This window comes from Phocoena sinus, chromosome 7 (assembly GCF_008692025.1).
Source record: "Phocoena sinus isolate mPhoSin1 chromosome 7, mPhoSin1.pri, whole genome shotgun sequence".
Classification (NCBI taxonomy): domain Eukaryota; kingdom Metazoa; phylum Chordata; class Mammalia; order Artiodactyla; family Phocoenidae; genus Phocoena; species Phocoena sinus.
Window position 1 is genome coordinate 43,563,011 of NC_045769.1, and position 24,413 is coordinate 43,587,423.

General features: G+C 40.7%; 1 protein-coding gene across 3 annotated transcripts in view; it reads right to left on the reverse strand.

Moving 5' to 3' along the window:
• The window catches only part of MYO1B (myosin IB), a 192,528-nt gene that overhangs the window by 95,107 nt on the left and 73,008 nt on the right, over window positions 1-24,413 (reverse strand). For all 3 annotated transcript variants that reach the window (XM_032638061.1, XM_032638059.1, XM_032638060.1), the window contains one exon: window positions 1,094-1,188. In XM_032638061.1, the coding sequence (XP_032493952.1) occupies window positions 1,094-1,188 (95 nt within the window). The remainder of the gene's footprint in view (window positions 1-1,093; window positions 1,189-24,413) is intronic.

The window sequence follows — 24,413 nt, forward strand, 5'->3', positions numbered from 1 at the left end:
CTAGCCATTCTTTCTCCAGCTACTTTGAGGGGTAGGGAAGAGGTACTCCTTAAGAAAGTGGAGGAAGAAATAGGTATAGAAAGAAAAGCCATTTCAGTGCAGATAGGGAGACTTTAAAGACACAAATCTAACTAAGGGCTAATGAACAAAATGGATCCAGTCAGTTGACTGAAATATCCACGGGGGATTTTCTTCTCTTGAGCATCAGGAAATCAAAGTTATTAATCTGATAATTAAATAGCCAAGTAAAGTTGAAGCATTTAAATCCCACTTTGGCAAACTAGCAGAAATTACCAATGATCAGAGTCTTATCTATAAAACAAGAACATCTTACAGATGAACCAGTTATGAAAATACTATCCTCCTCTTTCATGGACTCATCAGTTCCATCAAAGAAACCTACTGACAACAGCAGTTCTAACCTGTCCAAGTTTGGACTCAGAGATCACAGCTCTTTTGAACGTCTTCCAGGTAGCTGGGCACCATGTGTAAAATCACTTTCTCACTCAAGACAATCACACAGATTGCTTTTATTAAAAGCACAAGGAAAAAAAAGCACACTCCCTCCCCATTTGAGGGGTTGTTTGATGGGGAGGTTGCCAGCCTGTCTAAAAATGTGTACAAAAATCTCAATTCTTCAGGCTTCAGAGGAAGACTTTTCTACAGTGAAATCCAGTATTTTCCTGGTGCCCTCCCTCACTTTTTAGCAGAGAGATAGTCTGTGGTTGTGGGATCTCCAAACCCAAACAGTCTTGCATTTCTTAGGGAAGTGGTGAGACCTCACACTAGACCTTGGTGTCTTGGAGGGAAGGTAAAAGACCTTGAAGTACGCAGGAACTGCAACAGAAAGGTCTAGAATCCAGAAAGAGACTCCCACATTGGTTGGAACCCTTTTGATAGGTGCCTGCTCCTTCATGTGAGAGATGAGGCAAGTCCTTCCCGGAGAACATTCCAGGATCCTAATCACTAGCCTTCCTAGCATGAGTCCTGTGAGCTTCATGCTAATAAGGCTCCACCCACCCGCTCTGCCATCGTCATTCTGTGCAGCGTTTACCCTTCTATAGGAGGAAGTAAGGTTGTCCAGTGGCCTTACCTGTTTTTCCTGCTCCGCTTTCCCCAGTAATCAGAATACATTGGTCTTTATCTTGATCTCTTAGGGATCTGTATGCTTCATCTGACAGGGCAAAGCTGCAGGAGATAATAGGGAAAAAGTCCTTAAAATTCAGCTCATTAGTATGTGTTTATCAGATATAACTAACTACAGGCTCTTTAAAGGGTCACTGATACGCTTTAGATAGAAAGCTGAGATATCACATTTTATTTCCTTCAAATTCTTGAAGTAAATAAATAAAGCTATCCATTCTTTGTGGCCCGTGTTACCTTCTCCTATGCATTCTCTCTTAACTGAAATGGTACTGATGTACCGTACTCTAAAGATATAGAGTACATGTCCACAACTGGATAATGTTGCCATTTCCAGGACAATACACTGGAGTTTCGAAACAATGAGAAAAAATATTTTTCGAACATTAGAAAAATGTTATCAAATACCAAATAGCTGATGTTACCATCACTAAGCTAAACACAGAACTACTGCCTTCACAAACAAGATGGTTGAAACTGTAAGGTCCACCAGAGGCAGGTGGTACTATAGGTTTGCCATGGTTCTTGTCCAGTCCTGTGCGCTCTATGATGACAAAGGGCCCCCTATCAAGAAAGTCCTCATGTTGACCTTCCCCTCCTCAAAATTTACTAACAAGGTAAATTTTGCTCCCTCTAACTAACTGAAAAATAATTGGGACAATATGATACTGTACTTAAAATAGGAAAGCTCCTCTTCTAATTCATTTATTAACAAGTACTTATTGAGTCTCTTATGTGAAGAACACACTAGGAATGCAGGGGAGAGAGATACAAAATAGAAAATATGTTAAGTGCAAGGAAAAGGATATGTGCAAAACATTGCAGAACCAGACCTCAAGGGGGTAGGGGTGTGGAGTAGGAGTATCTTAAGAGGTAGAAAAACAGCCCTAAAGAATTCATTAGCGGGCTTCCCTGGTGGCGCAGTGGTTGAGAGTCCACCTGCCGATGCAGGGGACACAGGTTCGTGCCCTGGTCCAGGAAGATCCCACATGCCGCGGAGCGGCTGGGCCCGTGGGCCATGGCCGCTGAGCCTGCGCGTGCGGAGCCTGTGCTCAGCAACGGGAGAGGCCACAGCAGTGAGAGGCCCGCGTACAGCAAAAAAAAAAAAAAAAAAAAAAAAAAAAAGTAACGATAAAAAGGTCTGAATTATCCAATCTGAAATGTGAAAGAAGACATGAACATCTTCCACAAAATGGGAAAAAAGAAAACACAAAACCAAACCAAACCCACAAAATGGTCTAAGGAAGCTGGAGTGCTGGAATAGGTTAGAAATTGACTTCAAGCTAATCAATATGACTTCTTTACAGAACCATTACCTCAGTCTAAAACTGTAAAGTGGAGGGAATGAATAATTGTGGAAAAGACATCTAGATTTTTTTAAATTGCATGGGATTTTAGAAAAATTTTATCACCGTTAGATTGCCAAGGATTTCCAGAAATAAGTGGAAAGAGATAAATTTTTAAAACTTAACAATGCTCTATTTAGAATTTCATAATGAGACTGATTTTCTAAACTTTAAGTTTTTAAACTCAAACCACTTTAGTATTATCAAGATTCACAGACCTTTCATTTTTACATGCCTTACACCTGAATTGTATGATAACTGGAACTAAAATAATTTCCTTGTTTTTGCAGATTTGGAAAAAAACAAAGGCCAAATATCCTAGGAGGTAGGGTAAAGGGTATAAGCAGTTGCGAGCTGCTGAAAGGCAAAGCCTGAGGAGTGATGCGCTAGAGAGATGGGCAGACTCCAAATCAGGAGAACAGAGATGATCGGGAGCCACCCAGAGGCAATGTAAGTGACAGGATCACATAGTAATCAGAGAATAATTAGAGCTAACAATAGCAGCATTTACCCTGTACCAACATGGCCCCCAGGCCCTTCATATTTAATCATTTTTTTAATTAATTTTTAAAATTTTTGGCTGCGTTGGGTCTTCATTGCTACACGCGGGCTTTCTCTAGTTGCAGCGAGCGGGGGCCACTCCTCATTGCGGTGCGCAGAGTTCTCACTGTGGTGGCTTCTCTTGTTGCAGAGCACGGGCTCTAGGCACACGGGTTTCAGTAGTTGTGGCACGCGGGCTCTAGAGCACAGGCTCAGTGGTTGTGGCACATGAGCTTAGTTGCTCCGCGGCATGTGGGATCTTCCCGGACCAGGGCTCAAACCCATGTCCCCTCCTGCATTGGCAGGCAGATTCCCAACCACTGTGCCACCAGGGAAGCCCCCATATTTAATCATTTTAAATCTCACAACAAAACTACTACGAATAAATTATTATTAATCCCATTTTCCGATGATGAAATTGTGGCAAAAAGTGAAGACAGAACTTGCTACGGTCACACTGGCAGTGTGCTCTTGACCAATGGGACACACCACCTCCGTGCTCTGGACGGAGATCACAGGGCCAGAGCACGGCATGTAAGAGAGGCAATGAGCCTGGGGAAGGGCTGGGATACAGGAAGAGCGTCAATTCAGCCAACCAGACTTTGGCTTCTCTTCAGGAAATGTGTGGTGCCATTAATAATGACAACGTACTGAGCACCTTCAATGTGCCAGGAGCTGAATGAAGTGTTCTCCTATTCATAATCAGATTTCATCCTTACAGTAGCTCTGTGAAGTGAATGCTACTTGCATCCTTAAAGAAAAAGGATCCAATGAGACTGAGAGGTGACATGACATGTCCAAGACCAGGACAGTCATAACCTGAACCCAGAAATCCTGTGTATCACATTCTTCCCCTCTCCTCACATCCTCTTACGATTATCTGTGACCTTATCCTCTGGCTGGACCAATGTGAGCCCCCAAAGAGAGTCACCACAAGCCTTATTTGTAACCGTCACATCAATGACTCCAACCAAAGCCTTGCACATAAATATAGTCATTTGTCGAATGAACATATAAAGAAAAGGCAAGAAAGGGACTTTTTCGAGTAACATGTTGCTTTAGCTTGCTTATGTGAACAATGTACACTGATCTATTTCCGTCCAGCATGTCTTCCTCACCCTCAGATCCCTTCAGCCATCCCCTAAGTAACCAGTGCCTTGCTGTGTGCCAAGGTCGAACAGTGCCTAGGTCGCTCAGTGGCCTCATCCTTCTCTAGTGTTCTCTGAATCCCCGAGGAGGAAGCAAGCATCCCCCTCTGCACCACTGCATACTGGGACAACGGACAAAACAGTGAATCCCAGAGGCAGAGGCATCCTGGATGGACAGGGCTCCCTGGGCCCCATACCCCCAACTTAACACCTACAGGACCCCGAGCAAGTCCCTCACCCTGGCTGAGTTTTCTTCAGGTACAAAATTAAAAATGTAGCCACGTACTTCCACTTAGAGGATTAAGTATACCTGTATGAAAGCACTTTAAAAGTGATCAAGTCCTGAATAAATGTCCAATGTCCTTCTGTATCGTAATTAGTTATGCAGACATCTTCTGATCCCTTACCAGAGTGTAAGCTCCTGGGGGCACAGCCTTGCTGTGTAATTAATCTTTGTGCATCCCACAGAGATATGAACGTAAGACATCGTCTATACCAAAATACGAATGAATGAATGAGTGGATCCTCTCAAGTACTGACAAAGTCCCTACTGGACTGCACTCCGTAAAGGGTGGTGAACAGGAAAGCCATGTCTTCTGTGACCTTCATAAGGGGAAGGAGAGCTTTACTTAGATTCCTTATTAGCCTTCCTCCCTCCCACTCCTCCCACCTCCAGACAAGAGCTCAGTGATGCTGCTGTCATTTTCATCAAGGGCAGGAAACAGAGGAAGGCATGTTACGGCAAATATACAAATGAACTTTTCCAACCACACACATTTGCCGCCCTCTTCATGGGTTAACACAGGCCTCTTCCCATGCTCCTAAGACTGCAAGTTAGCTTTATATATTACACTATTACCAGATCCCAAAGGATGCAAAATGACTGCTAATGTGAATAACCTCATACGATTGTGCGTGCTCATATACATGTGGACACACACACACGAGGGTTCAGAAGATCACCAAATGACCCTGGCATGGGTTTATTTCAAGTCAAAGAGACACCTAGCTTGAACACTTACTTTCCACTTGTCTATCTAGACAGAATACTTAACTGCTGTTCCCCAAACTGGGCTTGATTCATCTAATGAGGAGTATATTTTAATTTAAGATAAAGGCTAAAAGGGATAGTTATTCTGTCAGGACTCTGGAGAGTCCCTGATTTCAAACTGCCATGAAAATTTACCAATTAAAGTATTTAAGCACTGGGAAAATTGGCCTGGACTACTGGCTCACGCATCTCAAGCAGAGCATAAATGTCATCACACTTATTTCGTATAAACACGAAAGATCTTGACTTCACTGAAAAATGACAAAGGGGCAGGCAGGTCCCGAAAGACACCAGCTCCCCTCCCAATCCTGTTCTCTTTCTCTCTGGCAACGTTAGCACATGCCCATCACCACGGCCAACATTTATAACTAAACTGAAACCACATGCCAGCCTTCCCAACCACTCTACAATTAAGGAACTTAAATAAATCTTCAGAGAACTTTCTACTTAAAAACAGTTGTGACCCATATGCTTCGCATTATTTTGTGAGCGTGTCATCATTGTGATTTACCACACACAAAAATGAATGGTTTATTGAACTATGATGACGATAACAACGGGCAAACATGGTTTTCATCCCACCACATCAAGAGCGGGGTTTCACCCACTACGTCTGTCCTCTAGTTGAGCTCTAAGAATAGCGACAGCCTGACGTTTGAGTGTAAGTCCCCCCTTCATTTCCAGATCAGCTGAACGGCTGTTCGTTGAGAGCCAAACTTTCCCCAACACCACGCATGTTTGCCGCATATCTGCAAATAGCTGTATCTATCGCTTTTAGGTTTTGGAAGCTTGGTTTGGGGCTCATCTGTTATGTTCTGTCAGAGCAGAAGATTGGGTTTCATGTTCAAAATTATGTAGTCGGTGTTTATGTCCCTTCTCCACCTTATTTCTGTCCAGAATGTTAATCTCCACCGTGGCCCTGCTTTCGTGGGCATCAAGGGTGATGGCAGGGCTTCTTTTCCCCAAACTCCAAGCTCTCCACCCTGCCATTTCCTTTCTAGGTTTCTTTCACCTACTGTACAAAGCAGAAAAGATGACGTGACACCCAACACATCACCCACCACCGCCTAAAGCTTATGCTTATGTTCTCCCAAGCAGCCCCCTACTTTTCAGTCCCTCTGGCTATCCTCTCATGAGGCGCTTAAGGAATCACTCTCCAAAACGGTCAAATCCACTTGAGGACTTTTAGTTTGTCATCTCCATTAGCCAAAGTGCTTAACGGAACAAATTTTGTGTCAGGAAACTCTCCTGAACTTAGATAACTGTTTCTACCTTTCTGTTTCAGTCTTTTTCTTTAAGAGCTCTCTCAAAATGGTATTCCCTTTCATTCAATCCTGAATCCTGGAATACTTTCAAATCACACTAGGGAAATTCTGCTTCTGAATTTAACCCTCTTAAAATAGCTCTGTCTCAAAATTCTCATCTACATTGAGATCTACAAATCTCAACTATTTCTCTCCTTTCTAGCTCTGGTTTGGCCCTAAAAACTGTGTGCTTTTAAAATTAAGCAACAAGGGCTTCCCTGGTGGCGCAGTGGTTGAGAGTCCGCCTACCGATGCAGGGGACACGGGTTCGTGCCCCGGTCCGGGAAGATCCCACATGCCGTGGAGCGGCTGGGCCCGTAAGCCATGGCCGCTGAGCCTGTGCATCCGGAGCCTGTGCTCCGCAAAGGGAGAGGCCACAACAGTGAGAGGCCCGCGTACCGCAAAAAAAAGAAAAAAAAAAAGCAACAAAAAGTAAGTGTTTTTTAAAAAAATTCCTAACCTCTAAGTGTGCCACCAATTCCTAATTTCATACTAAACCCGATTAAGGGCTAAGGCAGTCCACAGCAAGGACGTGGAAGAGAAGGAAAAGGAGAAAGGGAATTGTGTGTGGTGTGTTTTGCACAGTAACCTTGAGGTCTATTTGTTTATTTGCTTGTTTGTTTTTAAAGGAGAGGCACAATGCTGGCCTTCCTTGTAAAATACTATTGCAGGTATCTGTACATCTATAATTGTCTCATATTCTCAATTCAGAAACATTCACTCGCTTGAAAAATATCACCCTGTTAAATCAGTGTTATGCCCTTCCCTTAAGATATGATAGGATGAAACATTCATCCTATCATATCTTAAGGGAAAACTTCAGGGAAAATAAGTTTTTATACTTCTTTGTTATACAAGTAACTAAAACGTTTTTCATCCTGGAAAGCTTTATTACATTCTTGTCCTGTGCCAGGACAGGCATACCTCATTTTAATATGCTTCATTTTATTGCACTTCCCAGATACTGTGTTCTTTACAAACTGAAGGTTTGTGGCAACCCTGCATCAAGCAAGTCTACTGGCACCATTTTTCCAACAGCATTTGCTCACTTCCATGTCTCTTGGTTGGTCACATTTTGGCAATTCTCACAATTATTTCAAACTTTTTCATTATTATTACATTTGTTACAGTGACCTGTGATCCGTGATCTTTGATGTTACTATTATAACTGTCTTGTTGTTTCCTATTTTTTATTTAATGTATGTACACTGTTTTTTTAAAGACATAACGCTGTTGCACACTTTATTGATAGACTACCATACAGTGTAAACATAACTTTTACATGCACTGGGATACCAGATAATTTGTGTGACTTTCCTTATTGAGATATTCACTTTATTGAGGTGGTCTGGAACTGAAGCCACAATGCCTCTGAGGTGTGCCTGTGCAAGCATGGTAAATTAACATATTTACAACAGTACAGTATTTCCTACACAGCCACAACACTGGTAAGCATTCCTAACAATCCAAGCCTCAGAGCAAGAGCAGATAGACAATAAAAGTAAGCCTCTCTTCAAGACAGACAGCAATAGGGACTTCCCTGGTGGTGGAGCAGTGGTTAAGAATCCACCTGCCAATGCAGGGGACACGGTGTTCAAGCACTGGTCCGGGAAGATCCCACATGCCGCGGAGCAACTAAGCCCGTGCACCACAACTACTGAGCCTGTGCTCTAGAGCCCATGAGCCACAAGTACTGAGCTCGCATGCCTAGAGCCCATGCTCCGCAACAAGAGAAACCGCCGCAATAGGAAACCCACGCACCACAACAAAGAGTAGTCCCTACTTGCCACAACTAGAGAAAGCCCGTGCACAGCAACAAAGACCCAACGCAGCCAAAAAAAAAAAAAAAAATTTAATATTTAAAATAAAGATAGATAGCAATGGGCATATGTACACCATGAAGTTAGAAAGATTATGAAAACAAACACAAAGAACAGAATTAGAGGGAGATGGATGGTAAATGGACCTAAATGGTTGGGAGGTTTCTGTATTTTACGTAAAGTGGTACAGTATTAATTCTATATGGATCTTGAAAACTCAAGGATGTATATTAAACCATGAATAACCACAAAATAAAACACAAAGAGGTACAAAATAACAAAAGAATTAAAATGGAATTCTAAAAGATTTCAAATTATCCAAAAGAAGGCAAGAAAAAAAGAACAAAAACAGAGGGGAAAAATAGAAAGTAAATTATTGAATGCTAAACCTAAATTCAACCATATCAATAATCACATTAAATGTTAATGGACAAAATACTCCAATTAAAAGGCAGAATATGTTAAAATGGATATAAAGGCAAAACCCAATTACATGCTTCCTATAGGAGTCATACTTAAAAAATGAAGACATAGATAGGCCAAAAGGACATAAGATGGAAAAATACATACCATGCCAAAACAACTGATCAAAAAAAAAAAAAGGGGGGGGGCTTCCCTGGTGGCGCAGTGGTTGGGAGTCCGCCTGCCGATGCAGGGGACACGGGATCGTGCTCCGGTCTGGGAAGATCCCACATGCCGCGGAGCGGCTGGGCCCGTGAGCCGTGGCCGCTGAGCCTGCGCATCCGGAGCCTGTGCTCCGCAACGGGAGAGGCCACAACAGTGAGAGGCCCGCGTACCCCCCAAAAAAAAAAAAAAAGAAGTGCATTGCACTTTCTTTTCTCTTTATACATCTAAACTCAAAGAGGTCCCTAGTTGTCATCTCAATGAAAAGAAGGATGCTATGCCATGGCATGGCATATGGCAGAGTAAAGGTGAGACTTAATTATCTCTAAAAATTATCTACAATCATTTTTCTAGGAATATTTTATCAATACTTACTTTTCTAAGTTCATATGCATTCTTATATCCTAAACATAACTAGTTACATGGGTTTCTTTTGGCTACATAATTGGAAGAGGCTTGTTTCTATTAGGTACAAAACAGAAATCTCATCAGGGATGAATCATTTTAAGATGACATCTGTTCTGAAGTGAGAACAATTAAGGCATCAAATAAAGCTCAAAAGTCAGGTTTTAAAATAAGACATGGCAAACAGGCACAAAAAGTTTCTTCTTCCTCTAGAATTACACCGGCTTCCAAAAAACAGACTCCACAGTATTTTCGTGAAATTTCATAGACTGCCTGAGTCAACGTCAATGTACACTAGGGTCTCTCATTATTTGTTAATGGGTCACTCAAAAATACTTTCTGGACAGTCCAATATAACCACTAAAGGGACAAAACCCACAAAGACCCAGTGCAGCCAAAAATAAAAAGAATTTGAATGTTTTATGTGTATAAAATGGTTCACATGTGTTATAACGTTTTAAGGAATAACAGAAATCCCTGTGTAATTAGACAAGAAATTCTCCTTCAGTATTAGAATTTACAAACAAAGCTCTTTATCTCACTGATCCACTTGCTAGTTATGCAATATTATCCAAGACAAAAAGCAAAGAGCACTTAAGGGGTAGTCTTCTTTCAAGATTTCAGAAATTCTATTTACATCTTCTTGTGATGAAGAAGCTTTGGGGCACACTCACATTCTTCGACCCCATGGGCCCGACCATTATCAAAATCATAATGGAGTTCCTCAGGTCTACCCCGGCCAAGGCCAGCTGGCTAAGTGTCCCTCAAACAACTCCCTTCTCCTGGAGATGCATGTGAAGGTGGACTGGGCCAAGGGATGACTCCTTTTCAAAGGTGGATTGCAAAAGCCAGGTATTGAAGACATGCATTAGGAAGTAGATAAGAGGTTTAAAAAAGACTAAGTTATGTCAGGAAGGAAAAGGACTGGACTTAAGATATGAAGGCAGTGAGGAGGAAACATCTGTCTTCAGGGCCTGGAAGCCACTCTTTGGAATTTAGCGGTAATCCCTTTGCCGCTAAGGACTTCCTTCTGCAAATGGTGCCCTGAGCATGAGAGGCCACAGGGGAAAGCCCTCCACAGGGCCAGCATCCTGCTTGGGGCTTGGCAGGCAGTTGAAAGCACAGATTCCAGCTTATCAGTCTTTGCTGCTGCAGGCCTTATCTCACAAATTAATGAAGTGTGGGTGGTTCCTACTGTCTTGAATCAGTCCCCTAATAAGTAAAATGGAAGAGTATGCAGAGGCTAGTGAGAACATTCACAAGGGTGAGGTTCCCAGGCACCCATGAGCTGAGTGGCATTATGCTCATTCACTGTGAGGGTTCTGGGAATGAAGATGAAGAGAATCTGTCCTCAGTCGAACAGGAAAGACACTTAGGCCCCCCAAAAAGAGGTGGGAGAAGGTAAGAAACACATGAGCGATCTCCTGAAAACATTCAAACTGGGAAAAAATGACTTTTACTGACAAAGGCATGTCATGGAAAACTGTAAAATCTTAACCCCAAGGCATATGCAAGGAGAGAGGCTGGGAGAATGCAGAGAGTAAGGAGGAAATTATGTTATTTCCCCTATCCAGAAATGAACAAAACACACCTGATCTGGGGAAAAGAACAAAGAGACAACTGGGCTCTTAATTCAAATTCAAAAAGCCCTTATAAGTATTTTTAGCATCTCTTTTAACAAAGGAATACTAACAATCATCTTTTATTACCCAACTCTCATAAAAGTAACTACACAGTTACTGTCTACAAGAATAGCCTTTCCTGAGCAAGGTAAATACAATTGAACCAATTCCCAACACAACTGTTTCTTAGCTTTTCGGCAAAATAGCTTATTTCAACCAATTTCATAGTTTTTATGACTTTATTACAGGCAACTCAATCCTGGGGGTGGGGGAGAAATCTATCCCAAGAGAAGTTATTCCAACGATCGTCCTAATTGTCCTTAGGACTTAATGATTCATTAAGTAAACAGAATGATTTCAAGTTCTCAAAATGTAAACAGAATGATTTCAAGTTCTTCATTAAAGTAAACAGAATGATTTCAAGTTCTCAAAATGCAAACTGATTTTTCAGATAGGTGTTCCCTACTGATTTGAAGCGTAAAAATGTGCCACCTTGTGTGCCATTCTGTGTGTCTTTGTGTAACACTGAAACACACATTCTGATCTAAGGCACTTCACATCCACAAACCAAACAGTTAACGACTGTTCAGTAAAAATCAACCTTTCGTGTTTACAATGTTCAAATGTCAAGCACTCTGCATCATCTAACTTTGATAGCCCCCGCCAGTGCCTGCCAGGTACACAGGATACAAGGACATGAGGTGGAGTCCCAGTTTCCCTCCAGTAAGAGAAAGAGAGAGACACAGGGACATTCGTCTGCAACAGACGATGCTGCACTGGGCACCTTGCATGGCACCACGTACTGAAGAAGTGCAGAGAAATCTGGCTTCGGTTATCGTGGAAGGTACTGAGTGGAGATGGCATCTGAATGGGAACTCCAAGTACACATTGCTGTGGTTTATTTAAAAAAAAAAAAAAAGCACAGAGGAGAGGGAGTGGGCAGTAGGGAAAGCTAACAACTTCTTCAAGCTTTGGTTTATGCATCCAGTCTTACAGAGCTGTGCAGAAGATGCCCCTTGCACAGCGTCCACAACAGAGCAGGAGCTGAATAAACGACTGAAAGGCCAGATGGGTCTAAGTTTGCATGTTATGGAATCAAGGTCATAAATATATTCACATCTGAAGAACGAGATCCACCACCATTTCATAGAGTGGATGCAAGATTCAATGAAATCAACAAATATTAATAAGATGCCTGATTATAAAAAGATACATGCACATACATACACACACATCGACCACCGGGTATATACAATGTAATGCCTGAGTTTGCATATATTATTGTGGAGAAAGGAAAGTGAATTGGCAAAATGATAATAATAATGAGACTTCCTGAAATTAACTAAATTCATATCCTGATATTGTAAGGGAAGAAACATCTTGGAAATAATTTTAAGAGAATTTAGTACTTATTAATTCAATAAACATTCTATGTGCCCCAGAGAGTGTCAGGCAGAGGAATACAAATGATGTCATCCCTACCCTCAGGTGCTCAGTTTAGAGAAAACATGTATTATCTAACTAGATAATAACTCAGTCATTCGCAGATAAGTCATTTGGTCTACGTGGCTCACTTAAAAAACAACAAAAACCTCTCTCTAAAGCACGAGGGATACCAGTACCAGAAAAAAAATTTTTTGAATCAAAATTTTACTTGACTCTTTCATCCAGGTACCCAATACCCTTCAAATCTTCCCCTTCTTCTCCTCTCCATCACTGGTTTTTTTACTGCCTTAGACAAGTTCCTCATTTCTAGTCTGAGCATCAGTTATTCTTAAAGGGATTCTCTATATCCAAGCAAGGCACTTTCACAAGCCACCATGATACAACGCTGCCAAAATATGATGTCATTTTTCATTAACAAGACTTTTCTCCCCTGTCCTCACTGCAGCCAGATTTAACTTCTTGCTTTTATGTGTTTCTGTAACAAAGTTTTTTCCCCAAATCTGTTAAACTCAAAGCAAGGTTGTATCATTCCTGTCCCCCCAAATTATGATTCTATGGAGTACTCTGATTTTAAGTACAATGCTTTTATTTTGCCTAGGCACCAGACAGAAGTACTGGACACATGTTTGAGAATTTCATAGCCGTCTGAACTGAACTGGAGTGATCCTAAGAGGCTCTCCTCCCCAGCAGGGTTTAATATGTACCTATTCCAATAAGGTCTACAAATTCAGGACAAAGACAAAATGCAGAAATCTTTCCTTTGGGTTTCCAAACAGAAAAAAACCGGAAAAAAAAAAAAAAATTACACAGGACTTCTCTGGTGGTGCAGTGGTTAAGAATCCACCTGCCAATGCAGGGGACACGGGTTCAATCCCTGGTCCGGGAAGATCCCACATGCCGCGGAGCAACTAAGCCCGTGTGCCACAACTACTGAGCCTGTGCTCCAGAGCCCACGAACCACAACTAATAAGCCCGCGTGCCACTACTACTGGAGCCCGCATGCCACAACTCCTGAAGCCCGCGTGCCTAGAGCCCATGCTCTGCAACACGAGAAGCCACCACAATGAGAAGCCCGTGCACAGCAACGAAGAGTAGTCCCCACTAGCCACAACTAGAGAAAGCCCGCACACAGCAATGAAGACCCAACACAACCAAAAATAAATAAATTAATTAAAAAATATATATATATTACACAACCAAATCCATGTCTCAATTTTAAAAAGCAACTCAGTGACTAAAGGGAGGAAATCAGAAGATTACTAATCAGACCACCGAGACAGAAGCGCCCTCAGAGAATGCGCAGGCTCCGGGCTTGGGGTGACTGACAGCCCTCTCTGAGGGGCGGACCTAGGCTGACCACTCCTCACTTGGGTGTGGCTCCCAGATGGTTCTCAGTCCCACTCCCTCCTTACCCCAGTCCTGGTCCCCTTCATACGGAAGGAAGAGGCTTCAACAATAAGGTAAGGCAGGCTCAAGATGCCAGGAGGTCTGCTCTGTACAGTATTTGGCTAACTATTGTGTGTGTGTGTGTGTGTGTGTGTGTGTGTGTGTGATGCTAAAATGTCTGCCTTTTAAAAACGGCTCCAAAGTGGCCACGTAAGAATGGGTAAACCGAAAATACCATACGACACTTGCCACTTGCTCTGCAGGCCGGCTTCCCCACTACCCTCCTCCTTCTAAAATGCAAGCAGGTCACTCTCTCCTCTGCAAGCTTCTCTGGCTCTCCACCACTCTCTGGCAGAGCCCAGCCCACACCTGAGGCAGGGGATGATGAAGCAACAATGCTTTGAGCTACCCCTGGAGGAAGATTTAGTGCCGATACACAGAAAGTGCCCTGACACTGACAAAGGGGTCTGAAACAACTCTCGTATCACTCCAGCACACAGAAAGCACTGCTCCAAATTGGACTTAAATACAGAGCATGCAAGTTTTTTAAGCCAGGTCACAATGTCTGCAAAGTGGCCGCAAGAAAATGACTGCCTTGAAATGTCACACACACACAGATCACACATATATTTGAGAGAAAGACTCAGATCTGCAAGCAGGCAGTTAGTATTATTACCACACATTTGCAGGGGGAAAAAGTCATTTGACAAAGACTGTGCTCAAAGACCAAACTTTGAGAAACTAAGAATAAAGTACTGGAAGTCAGCAAAAATCCTCCCTGATAAGCAGGGTAGGGGCAAGAGATCCCAGATGAGAACAGACCATGCCCTGAGGTGCTCTGGATACCAATATCAGGTCCCGGAAAGCTATGCACAGTGCCAGTGTACGTTTTTATTATAGAATATAAGCTCAAGACAAGTTTCTATCTTCAACACAAAATCTTAAACTTAAAAACTTCCTTCATGGATATCCTGACCAGTTTCTGGCCAGAGGGGTCAAAATCAGGCAGGCCACTCACCCAGAATCCAGTCTCTAAGAGCCTTATTTCTAACAGATTAATCCGCGCCACAGATTACAAACCAAGCAAGGCCCTTCCGAGGAGCAAGCCTAGCTCTCTCTCCTGGCTTATCTCCCTATTGGTTCCTCCTCTGCCCCCATGTCCCCACCAAACACCCTCTTCTCTTGCAAGTCCTCAATGATTCCCCTTGTTCTAAGAGATCCTTGCCTATACACCTATTTAAAAAATCCCATTTATACATCTACTGTATCTTTAACATGTGGCTTAAATTTCTGGAGACCATTTTGCTTAGTTTCCCTCCCTTGAGGGCAGAAATTATTACTCATCATCTCAGTGGCTGACACACAGTGTATGGTCAGAATAAATTTGTGAAATGAATCCTAAGATAGTCTTTTCTCCGAATCATGTAAGAAACTGACAAAATTAATGTATGGCATTTTCAAACTCTAAGTTTACCAACTATTTGTAAATAGTTGGTATATATAAACCAAGTAAGGGAGAAATTAAAAGATAGGTTATTCAAGTATGCCTATGTAAGTGCACGTTCATATCTTTACAAAAAAAGAGACTTCACAAATTTAACATACTCAAAGAAGAAACCTGAAGAGAAATGGGACTCTATTTTTTTTTTAATTAATTAATTTATTTATTTTTGGCTGCATTGGGTCTTTGTTGCTACACGCTGGCTTTCTCTAGTTGTGGCGAGTGGGGGCTACTCTTCGTTGCGGTGCACGGGCTTCTCACTGGGGTGCCTTTTCCTGTTGCAGAGCACAGGCTCTAGGTGCACGGGCTTCAGTAGTTGTGGCACATGGGCTCAGTAGTTGTGGCTCGTGGGCTCTAGAGCTAGGCTCAGTAGCTGTGGCGCATGGGTTTAGTTGCTCCACTGCATGTGGGATATTCCCAGACCAGGGCTCGAACCTGTGTCCCCTGCACTGGCAGGTGGATTCTTAACCACTGCGCTACAAGGGAAGTCCCTGGGACTCTATTTTACACTTTCTAGCTGAAATTCTTCACTTAGGTTAATTCTTATTATCTAGAAATTCTCCCTAATGCTAATCTATATAGATTCTGTTTAAAGACACAGGCAAATGGTCATCTATAATCTTCTGCTTTAGAAAGGTATGGTGTGATTATATTTGCACTGGTAACGCTCTAGGACCCTGCTAGTTCTTGATAAGTGGCAAAAGCAATTAGAGTCATTTCCAGAACTGGCTGATGAGAAGATCCTGCTTCTACTGCTTCTTAAAGCCCCCAGTTGGTAGCACTCTCCTCTCCAAAATATGTAGAGTCACTTCACAAGGTCCCTCTAAGCAAATCACCATGTTTATCCTAACTTGCTTCTCGAGTTCTGCGGCCAATATCTATCGAGTGCCTACAATCCACCAGGAACTGTGCACCCAGCATCAAAGGACATGAAGATAAAAAAGAGGCTTCTCCCTACCCTCCAGACCATCAAGTTCAAGGCTCTCCCTCGACCACGGCCTGTTGAGACTCACTCATAACAGTCCCATTCTGCTACCCCCAGCAAAAGACCGCCCGCCCCAAGAAGGAATGGAGTTTCACTGTTCTGGAATTTATGTTCTTCAGAGCAGAGATTCTACACCAAGAAAATCACTGGGACAGACAGAGGTGGGGCACTCAAAATTTTTGTTACATGAATAAACCAATAAATCTTCAAAGACCCCACACATTAAATCTTTGTAACTTAAACTGGTTAAAAGACTGCTTAGACAAGCCATTGAGATCTGACATGCCGTGGAATCCAACCAATTTAGTGACATGTCCTAGAATGATACCAAATGACCCTTAATGGAGCTTTCTATATGCCAATACCAGGCTTAGCGACAGAGGGAAATCTACAAAGGTTTGGAACAAAGCCACATTTCTCAGGTTTCAAAACTGTGACACACATTGGAGGAAGACTTCTCCACAATTTTTATAAACAGTCATTCAAATATGGAATCCCAATTCCTAAAACTATTCTATAGTCCCTAACCTTATTGCTTAAGGTTAAAAAAAAAAGAAAACACACACACACTCGCAAACACCTATATGACTGCTCTCTCCAGATATGTGTACTTCAAATACCTACTAATTGAAGAAATACCAATCTCTGCAATAACTCTCCAGACCCAAAGACTGGCACCATCCCTATACCCTACCTGGTTGCCTAATCACCACCATAAACTAGTTCCAGTCTACAGAATCTTCTATTTGTCATGTCTATGGTCCGTAACTCTACGGAGAGCAGGGGGCCATCTATTCAACTGAGTCTTGGTTTCCTTCCTCAATTTTCATAAAATGACGACAACCTTATTTTAAAATAAAGGCTCTATCTTTTTATTGACAACAGAGCATGTGGACTCTGGGCCCTTTCCAGAGAATACAACCTCTAAGGGTCTACAGACCACCATTAATTCAAAGCCCAGTTATAAAAAAAGAAAACAAATAAAGGAACATACAAAACTGTCACAGTATCACTTGAGGGAGAAACTACAATCTATCTGTTCCTTGTATTCCTGAATCAAACCAAACCATCAATAACGTAGGTACTTGTACCGGTGGTTCTCAACCTTGGACACACATTGGAATCACTTGGGGAGCGGATGTCTCACCGCCCCTCCCCCACGCTCCACAGATTTGATGGAATTCTGTGGTGGTTCTGTTGGGCAGCCCCGGATGACAATGTGTCTTATAGACTTGCTTTTCCTAAACTGTGCTTTGTTGTTATGTCCTCTGCTTCTTAGTGAAGTGGCATAAAAAGCAGCCATATAAAATTCACTACTTTATTTTCTGCAAGGAAATTTTGGGAGGTGTTGCTCAAGATGACATCCTTCATCTCATAAGTCCCATAAGACTTTAAAATCACTTTTAAAGCTAACTGGTAAGGAAAACTTTTCTTCTCTTGAGCAACTCAAGTGCTTTGATCTTATGTGCAAAAATAAGTTTGTAACTGATCATATTTCCCTTTTTGTTTTGACCACCAGGAAATGAAAAATCCAAGTTCAATAACCATAGAGGACATCATGGGATTAACTTTTGCTTAGGTCTCATTTCTTCTTTTCCCTTTGCTCTTTTTTTTTTTTTTTTTGGAACAGAGAAAGGTTTATTACAGGGCCAACCAAGCAAGGAGAACAGGTGGCTTCTGCTCAAAAAAGCCCCAACCTGCTCTGACTTTTTAAAAGCTATTTATTTTATAATACTGACTATAAAACAGTAAGTTGCCTTCAGTCAATTTTCAATATGAGGAGATATGACAATTAGCTCCCATTCATATTCCTCACATATCTTTGAACTATAAATGATCAAATACTGAAATTGGTGAGACTAAAATCCATGGATACATGTACAGTTCTTCTTTGTTTTTTTTCGGGGGGGCAGGGGGGTGAGGATAGATGGAGGGATAGGTAGGTAGGTAGATAGACCTCCCTCAAAATATATGAGCCCCCTTATAAGCATAGCTAAGAATGTCAATTTCCCAGAAAATTTTCATTTATTCACTTAAAACTGTTACATTCTAAATTCACAAATCTAGAAAAACCTTCAGTGTGCAAGCAGATAGACACAGGTTTACCAGAATAAAAAGACTACAGCTTAAAAATTACAGCAACACTGATTCAAAAGAAACCTCAAAAGGCTATCGCCCCACCTCATGTTATGGAAATAGGAACTCTGAATGCATGACTGTTGGCATGGATTCTGTATCTATTCATTCCTAATTCTATGCTTTCTCCTAACCCATCACCCAATCACCTCAAAACTCCCCGCCTCTTCTGAAAACTCCAATACTCTTCTCCTTCCTTGCCAATTCCAAGAGGACTCTTTCCTTACATGCTTTTTTGGAGGTACTGAAAAAAGGCATGTGCTTAAGAAAATGTACAGTTCCATTCACTACGATCTCTGGAGTAAATTAACCAAATCTTGGTCATCAGCAACTCAAAAAGAGTTAATAAAACTTATTTATTGAGAGTTACCTCTATAAAGAGAATTGGAAAATATCTGCCTTCTATTCCATGCAAATAAGACTTTGCAGGTACATCTCCATGCTGATAAAGCCGAATTTCTGTCACAAGTGCCCAGTTGACAATAAGTTGGAAAAGGGCAAAACCAGGCTTTAAATCTAGATATGTTAACTAATCTTCAATTTTTCTAATTTAGACTGTGACCTCAGAAACTCTAAAGAATGAAATGGCCCCAACTACCTAGTTATTCTAGACAACTGAAGCAAACCGGTTATTCACTAACATTAAAAACAATTTTTTTTTAATTTTTAATGAATTTTTTCTTAAAATACATCACACATTAAACAGAAGATAATTAGCTATTTAATAAATGCATGGATATGTATAAACTGGATCATATACTCATAGGGTTTTAGAGTTGAAAGGAACCTTAGAATTAAATATTTTCCATTCACAAATTCTTTTCTGGCATTCACAACTCAAAACCATCACCAATAAATCTGTTGACAGCACAAGTTTACCTGTGAAAATTTAGCTGCAATATCATTATTACATTCACATCTCATACTTGAATAACTTAACTGTTTTCTATTCTCTATTATGAATACTTAAAGAAGGTGGTTCCTGAGCTTCCCTGGTGGCGCAGTGGTTGAGAGTCTGCCTGCCAATGCAGGGGACACGGGTTCGTGCCCCGGTCCGGGAAGATCCCACATGCCGCGGAGTGGCTGGGCCCGTGAGCCATGGCCGCTGAGCCTGCGCGTCCGGAGCCTGTGCTCCGCAACGGGAGAGACCGCAACAGTGAGAGGCCAGCATACCGCAAAAAAAAAAAAAAAAAAAAAAAAAAAAAAAAAAAAGAAGGTGTTTCCTAAATTTTTAAAATTATATCACACCATTTGAAAATTCCCCCCCCCTCTTTTTTTTTTCAGAAGTCACTAAATATCAAGCTAAGATATCCAAGCAAAGTCCTTACAGTCTGGCTTCATCTTCTGATGTGAATTCCTAGAACATCAGAAATTTCTGAACATGTGATTAAAGGTTTATCTAATCTATTTAACTGATATTACAGACTGTTTAATATGTGCCAGCCACTGTTCTAGGCACTGGGAATACAGAAGTGAACATGGACCTGACCTCCTGTGGGTGAGGTGGAGGGGAAGGCAGGCAATAAAGAAAATAAGTAAAGTATAATGTGCTGGAAGTTGGTAAAAGAGAGAAATAAAGCGAGGGAGGGATGGCGAATGCTGGGACAGGGCAGAAAAGGGGAGCAGGATGAAATTGTTAGAAAGGATAACAATGGAAGGACCTGCTAAGAAGGTGGCATGTGAGCAAAAACTTGAAAGAGGTGAGGGAGGAGAACTTGTGACAGACAGACAGACAGACACACACACACAGAGATTGTGGAGGCTGAGGCATTCCAAGCGGAGAGAAGAGTAGAAAACCCCAATATGCAAGTGTGCATCTAGTTTAATGGTTAAGCAGAATCCTATTTTAACTATATGATAGTTTAATGTTCTATTTAATGTCATCAAAGAGTTGATTGACAATGATTTTTAATACCTTTGGGTACATCAACCTACAAATATTAACAGTGAAAATGAGCAAGATACTTGATTTGGTACTCTTATACCATTCAAAGAAAATAGAAAACTTAGTCTATTCCCAAAAGGAGATACAGTGTTGTATAAAAAAAAGATAAATACACATACGAAGATAATTAGCTATTTAATAAATGCATGGATATGTATAAACTGGAACTTGCTTTTTATATCCAATGAAACTGTTTACCAAAAAACAAGTATATTTTTCCAGATTAAGAGGATGCAAGAAAAGTATGTAAAGGATGTACTGTGAGCATTTTTGCAAAGTACCTGATCATGGCCAAACTTTACAAGAGAACGACTAGTATAAGTTGGAAGTAAAATTAAATGTAATGTATCATCTACATTATATAAGATGAAAATACAGTGACATTATTTATTGGGAGTGAAGGGTTGTTTTTGGCTTTCCCACCATGAAAATTAGTATTCTAGCTTTAAAATGAAAATTTATCGGTCAGAAGTAATATTAATATTCTTCTGCAGTCACCTCTAAAATTTTAATATTTCTTCACCTTCCATCTTTGACTACATTCGTATTTGGAAAAAGAATTTAACTAACATTGTCCTTAAACACAACTTAAACTTCTCAGTGTAAGGGAAACTGGTTCTTATTCATTCATTCTCAGAAGAGTTGAATCCAAAAAAATTAACATTGCACTGGCTTAAGTTTCAAAGCTGGTTAAACCCGTTTTGCCACAATTCCCAATAGATGAATATGTGAATTAATATAGATGAGATCAGCATCTAATCTTCTAAAACTCTCGATAAACATATTGGTTCCAAGAAAATTGGTAATATAGGAATTGGACCAAAGACAGATCTACTGGCATAAGCTATTAGAGCATTTAGATAATATTCACATATTAACTACTTCTGTGAACTGCAATGAGATGTGACACTATTAAAAACCTTTGTTCATAATAAACCAATAAGCCACTAGTCTCTGCCGATTAGCAGCATGAAAAAAAAAAGGAATAACAACAGAAACATGAAAAATGAGTGAACAGTTTTACTTTTGTAGTTTAAAATGTATTCAAATAAGATTCAAATGGAAATGTGAAAACGCACGGTGATTACAGTCATTACAAGGAAAAAATATTTGAAAGTGCTTTAAGAGGACTTATTTTCTTTCTAAATTATACTACTAAACTCATGTTTAAATTCATACAGAAGCTTGCTTTTACATGGTAACCCATGAGTTAAATTATCAAACAGTAACAACCCTAATGAAATGAACAGATGATCCTGGTAAACAGGAGGCCATGCCACATGTTGACTAAATCCCATTCCATTTTCCCCTTCCTGGGTGCATTTCCCAGCTTCCTTTGCAGGAGGTTGGGCCCGTGTGACTGCACACCAGCCAATGAGGAAGAGCTGACTATGCTCTCTCTTCACCTCCCACAGCAACCTTAAAAGCCATGTGTTCCAGCTGCTACAACTACAGCTTGTATATGAGTCACCATTTAGAGGACAGCCTCTGAGGAACACCATCTGACCCCCATCAGACTGCGTGGTCAGTGACAAGCAAACCTTCAGTGTGTTGTGTCTTGAGCTGTGAAGTCTTGTTCTCCAAGCATAGCCTACCTTATTCTAATACATCCCTGAGATTCCCTAACTAGATGTCAAACATACTTAGACTATCGCCTTGAGTTTTATTTTGGACAGGTAGAAAATCTGTTAACAACCAGCAGAAAATAGCTGAAGGCTAAAAATAAATACTTCCTGAGTCCCTAACATGTCCCTAACACTAGGTCTCCAAAGTGAGGTGTGTGCATCTCAGGGTATGCCCACGATGAGCCACTGGAATATGGATATAAAATATTATAACTTCTACTTACAGATCTTTATCATTTTTTAAAGTTCCTGTTCTTGTGGATGTTTTATAATGTACACAATACATTAGGATGGTACGACTTGAGGTTAACTATAGATAAACAAACATACTGGATGGATTTTAAGACCAATGATCTTGAGGCAAGAAAATAATTATAATTGCATAGTCCTTGCTCAAAAGATGCTTCCTCTTGTCCAACCCTTAAATAGGAAACAATTAATGAAATATATAAGGTAGTATGCAACGAAGTCCATACAACTGTGACATAATGCATGCTATGGAAAATACATGTTAGGACTACCAAGTGGCATTTTTGGGAAGAGGCTTCAAAATGCAGGTGTACCCCGGACGCATCTTGAAAGATGAGTAGGATTTGAATACGTGGAGAAGAGTGAAGTGAGTGTAACAATACAAGACCAGGGTGCCTGAAAAGAAGAAATGAAAGCAACAGTGGGATAGGCAAGAAGAGGCCAAGAGAAGGAGAGCTTACAACTAACTGATCCCTAGCCACAAATTTATTCAAACTCAACCTCTCTATTTTCACAGTCAGAATTTTCTCTTAGGACTGATTTTAATTTTCTAAGTTCTGTTCAAGATCAATGCCAGATATATGCAAACACCAAAGAAAAATCTTTAAGTATAGAAAATGACAAAGATTTTCAAGTTCTAAGACTCATTTATGCTACCTTATCTATGCCTGCAAGACAAAGTATAGCACATACAATCATAGATGGGATACTGTTATAATGACAATCATATTACATTATGAAAAGGAAGCAAATGTTCAAAGCATTATACACCATTTTCTATTTGTTTTAGGAGCAATGTCCAAGAAACACCCATACACATTTCCACACTTTCTCCTTCCTTATACCCATGTTCCAGGTAATGAGTAACCAGACAGCAATGACTCACCCATATTGCACAATCTTAAATAGCTACATGGGTGCATTTTATAATTTATGTCCTAACAACTTTACACTTCAGTAACATTGTCTTTAATACATTTCTCTGATCACGGATGGGATTCTGCCATTTTTAACATCCTTGTTTTTATCCATAATGCTATTCACACGACAAAATTATGTATAAGCTTTTGCCATTTAACAATGGCCAAGGCAATTATAAATATAGAGAAAAGCAGCAGCAACACTGTAGGACGGAATGTGAGGTAGGGTATCTGAGGGTGAGAGTATATCTTTTGAAAGTAATCAAAGCAGTGGCTTAAAAACTAGCAAGCCCTAAAGAAACATTCAAGAGCCCTTAGCAACCCACACTTCACGAAAATATAGATGGTAAAAGTGGAAATGGACCCCTCTGGTGGCAGTCTAGGTCTTAAGTAGGCAACCCTAAGAGGATGCCTGCTTGTGTTTCCCCAAAATAAAGGTCCATGGTGCAAACCAGCCAAATAATCTTCCCTCCGTTCAGGTGCTTTCTAATGTTGTGCTGTTGAGGTGGACTGAAGGACAAAGATTAGTAGAAAATGTATGCATTCTAACTTATTCCTCTACTGCTAACTTCTTGTGAAATTAGACTAAACCATCTATTACGTTATGTTTCTAACGTAATTGGGCATATTCTTTTCAGACCTCAAGCTGACGGCCCACGCATTCAGACAATGAACACAAATATCCCAAGGGGAGGATTCCCTATCCAAAGGACAGCACATCCTTCGCGTAAGTCAATGACGAGTGACAATCAGGACTGTTGTATATCAAATGTTCTTCCTCCTGAATAACATTATGATTCATCACCAATAGCAACTAGAGGTTTTGTCATAAAACATAATGAACTAACATCTGTTTATACTTACAAAATTCATTTCAACATTCAGTCATTTACCACTCATTCATTAAAACACTGCATTTATACACGTACACACTTAGGCATATTTAACAAGTCACAATTTTTTTTTCCAGTTGGTGACTGAAAATGCAAGACGGCAATTTTTCCCGACACATAAGCTTGTAATTTTAAGTAATGCCCTCATCCCAAACTCTCCTCCTATTACTTTAGAATAAACATAATCCTTCAATCCTCCCAATGATTAAAGTAGACTGGTATTTGAATGTTTTATTTAAAAAAAAAAAAGTTCTACATGTAGCTATCATCTCAACTCAAATACCTTTTACCTCCTCAAATACCTTCCTATCATCCTGGCTCACT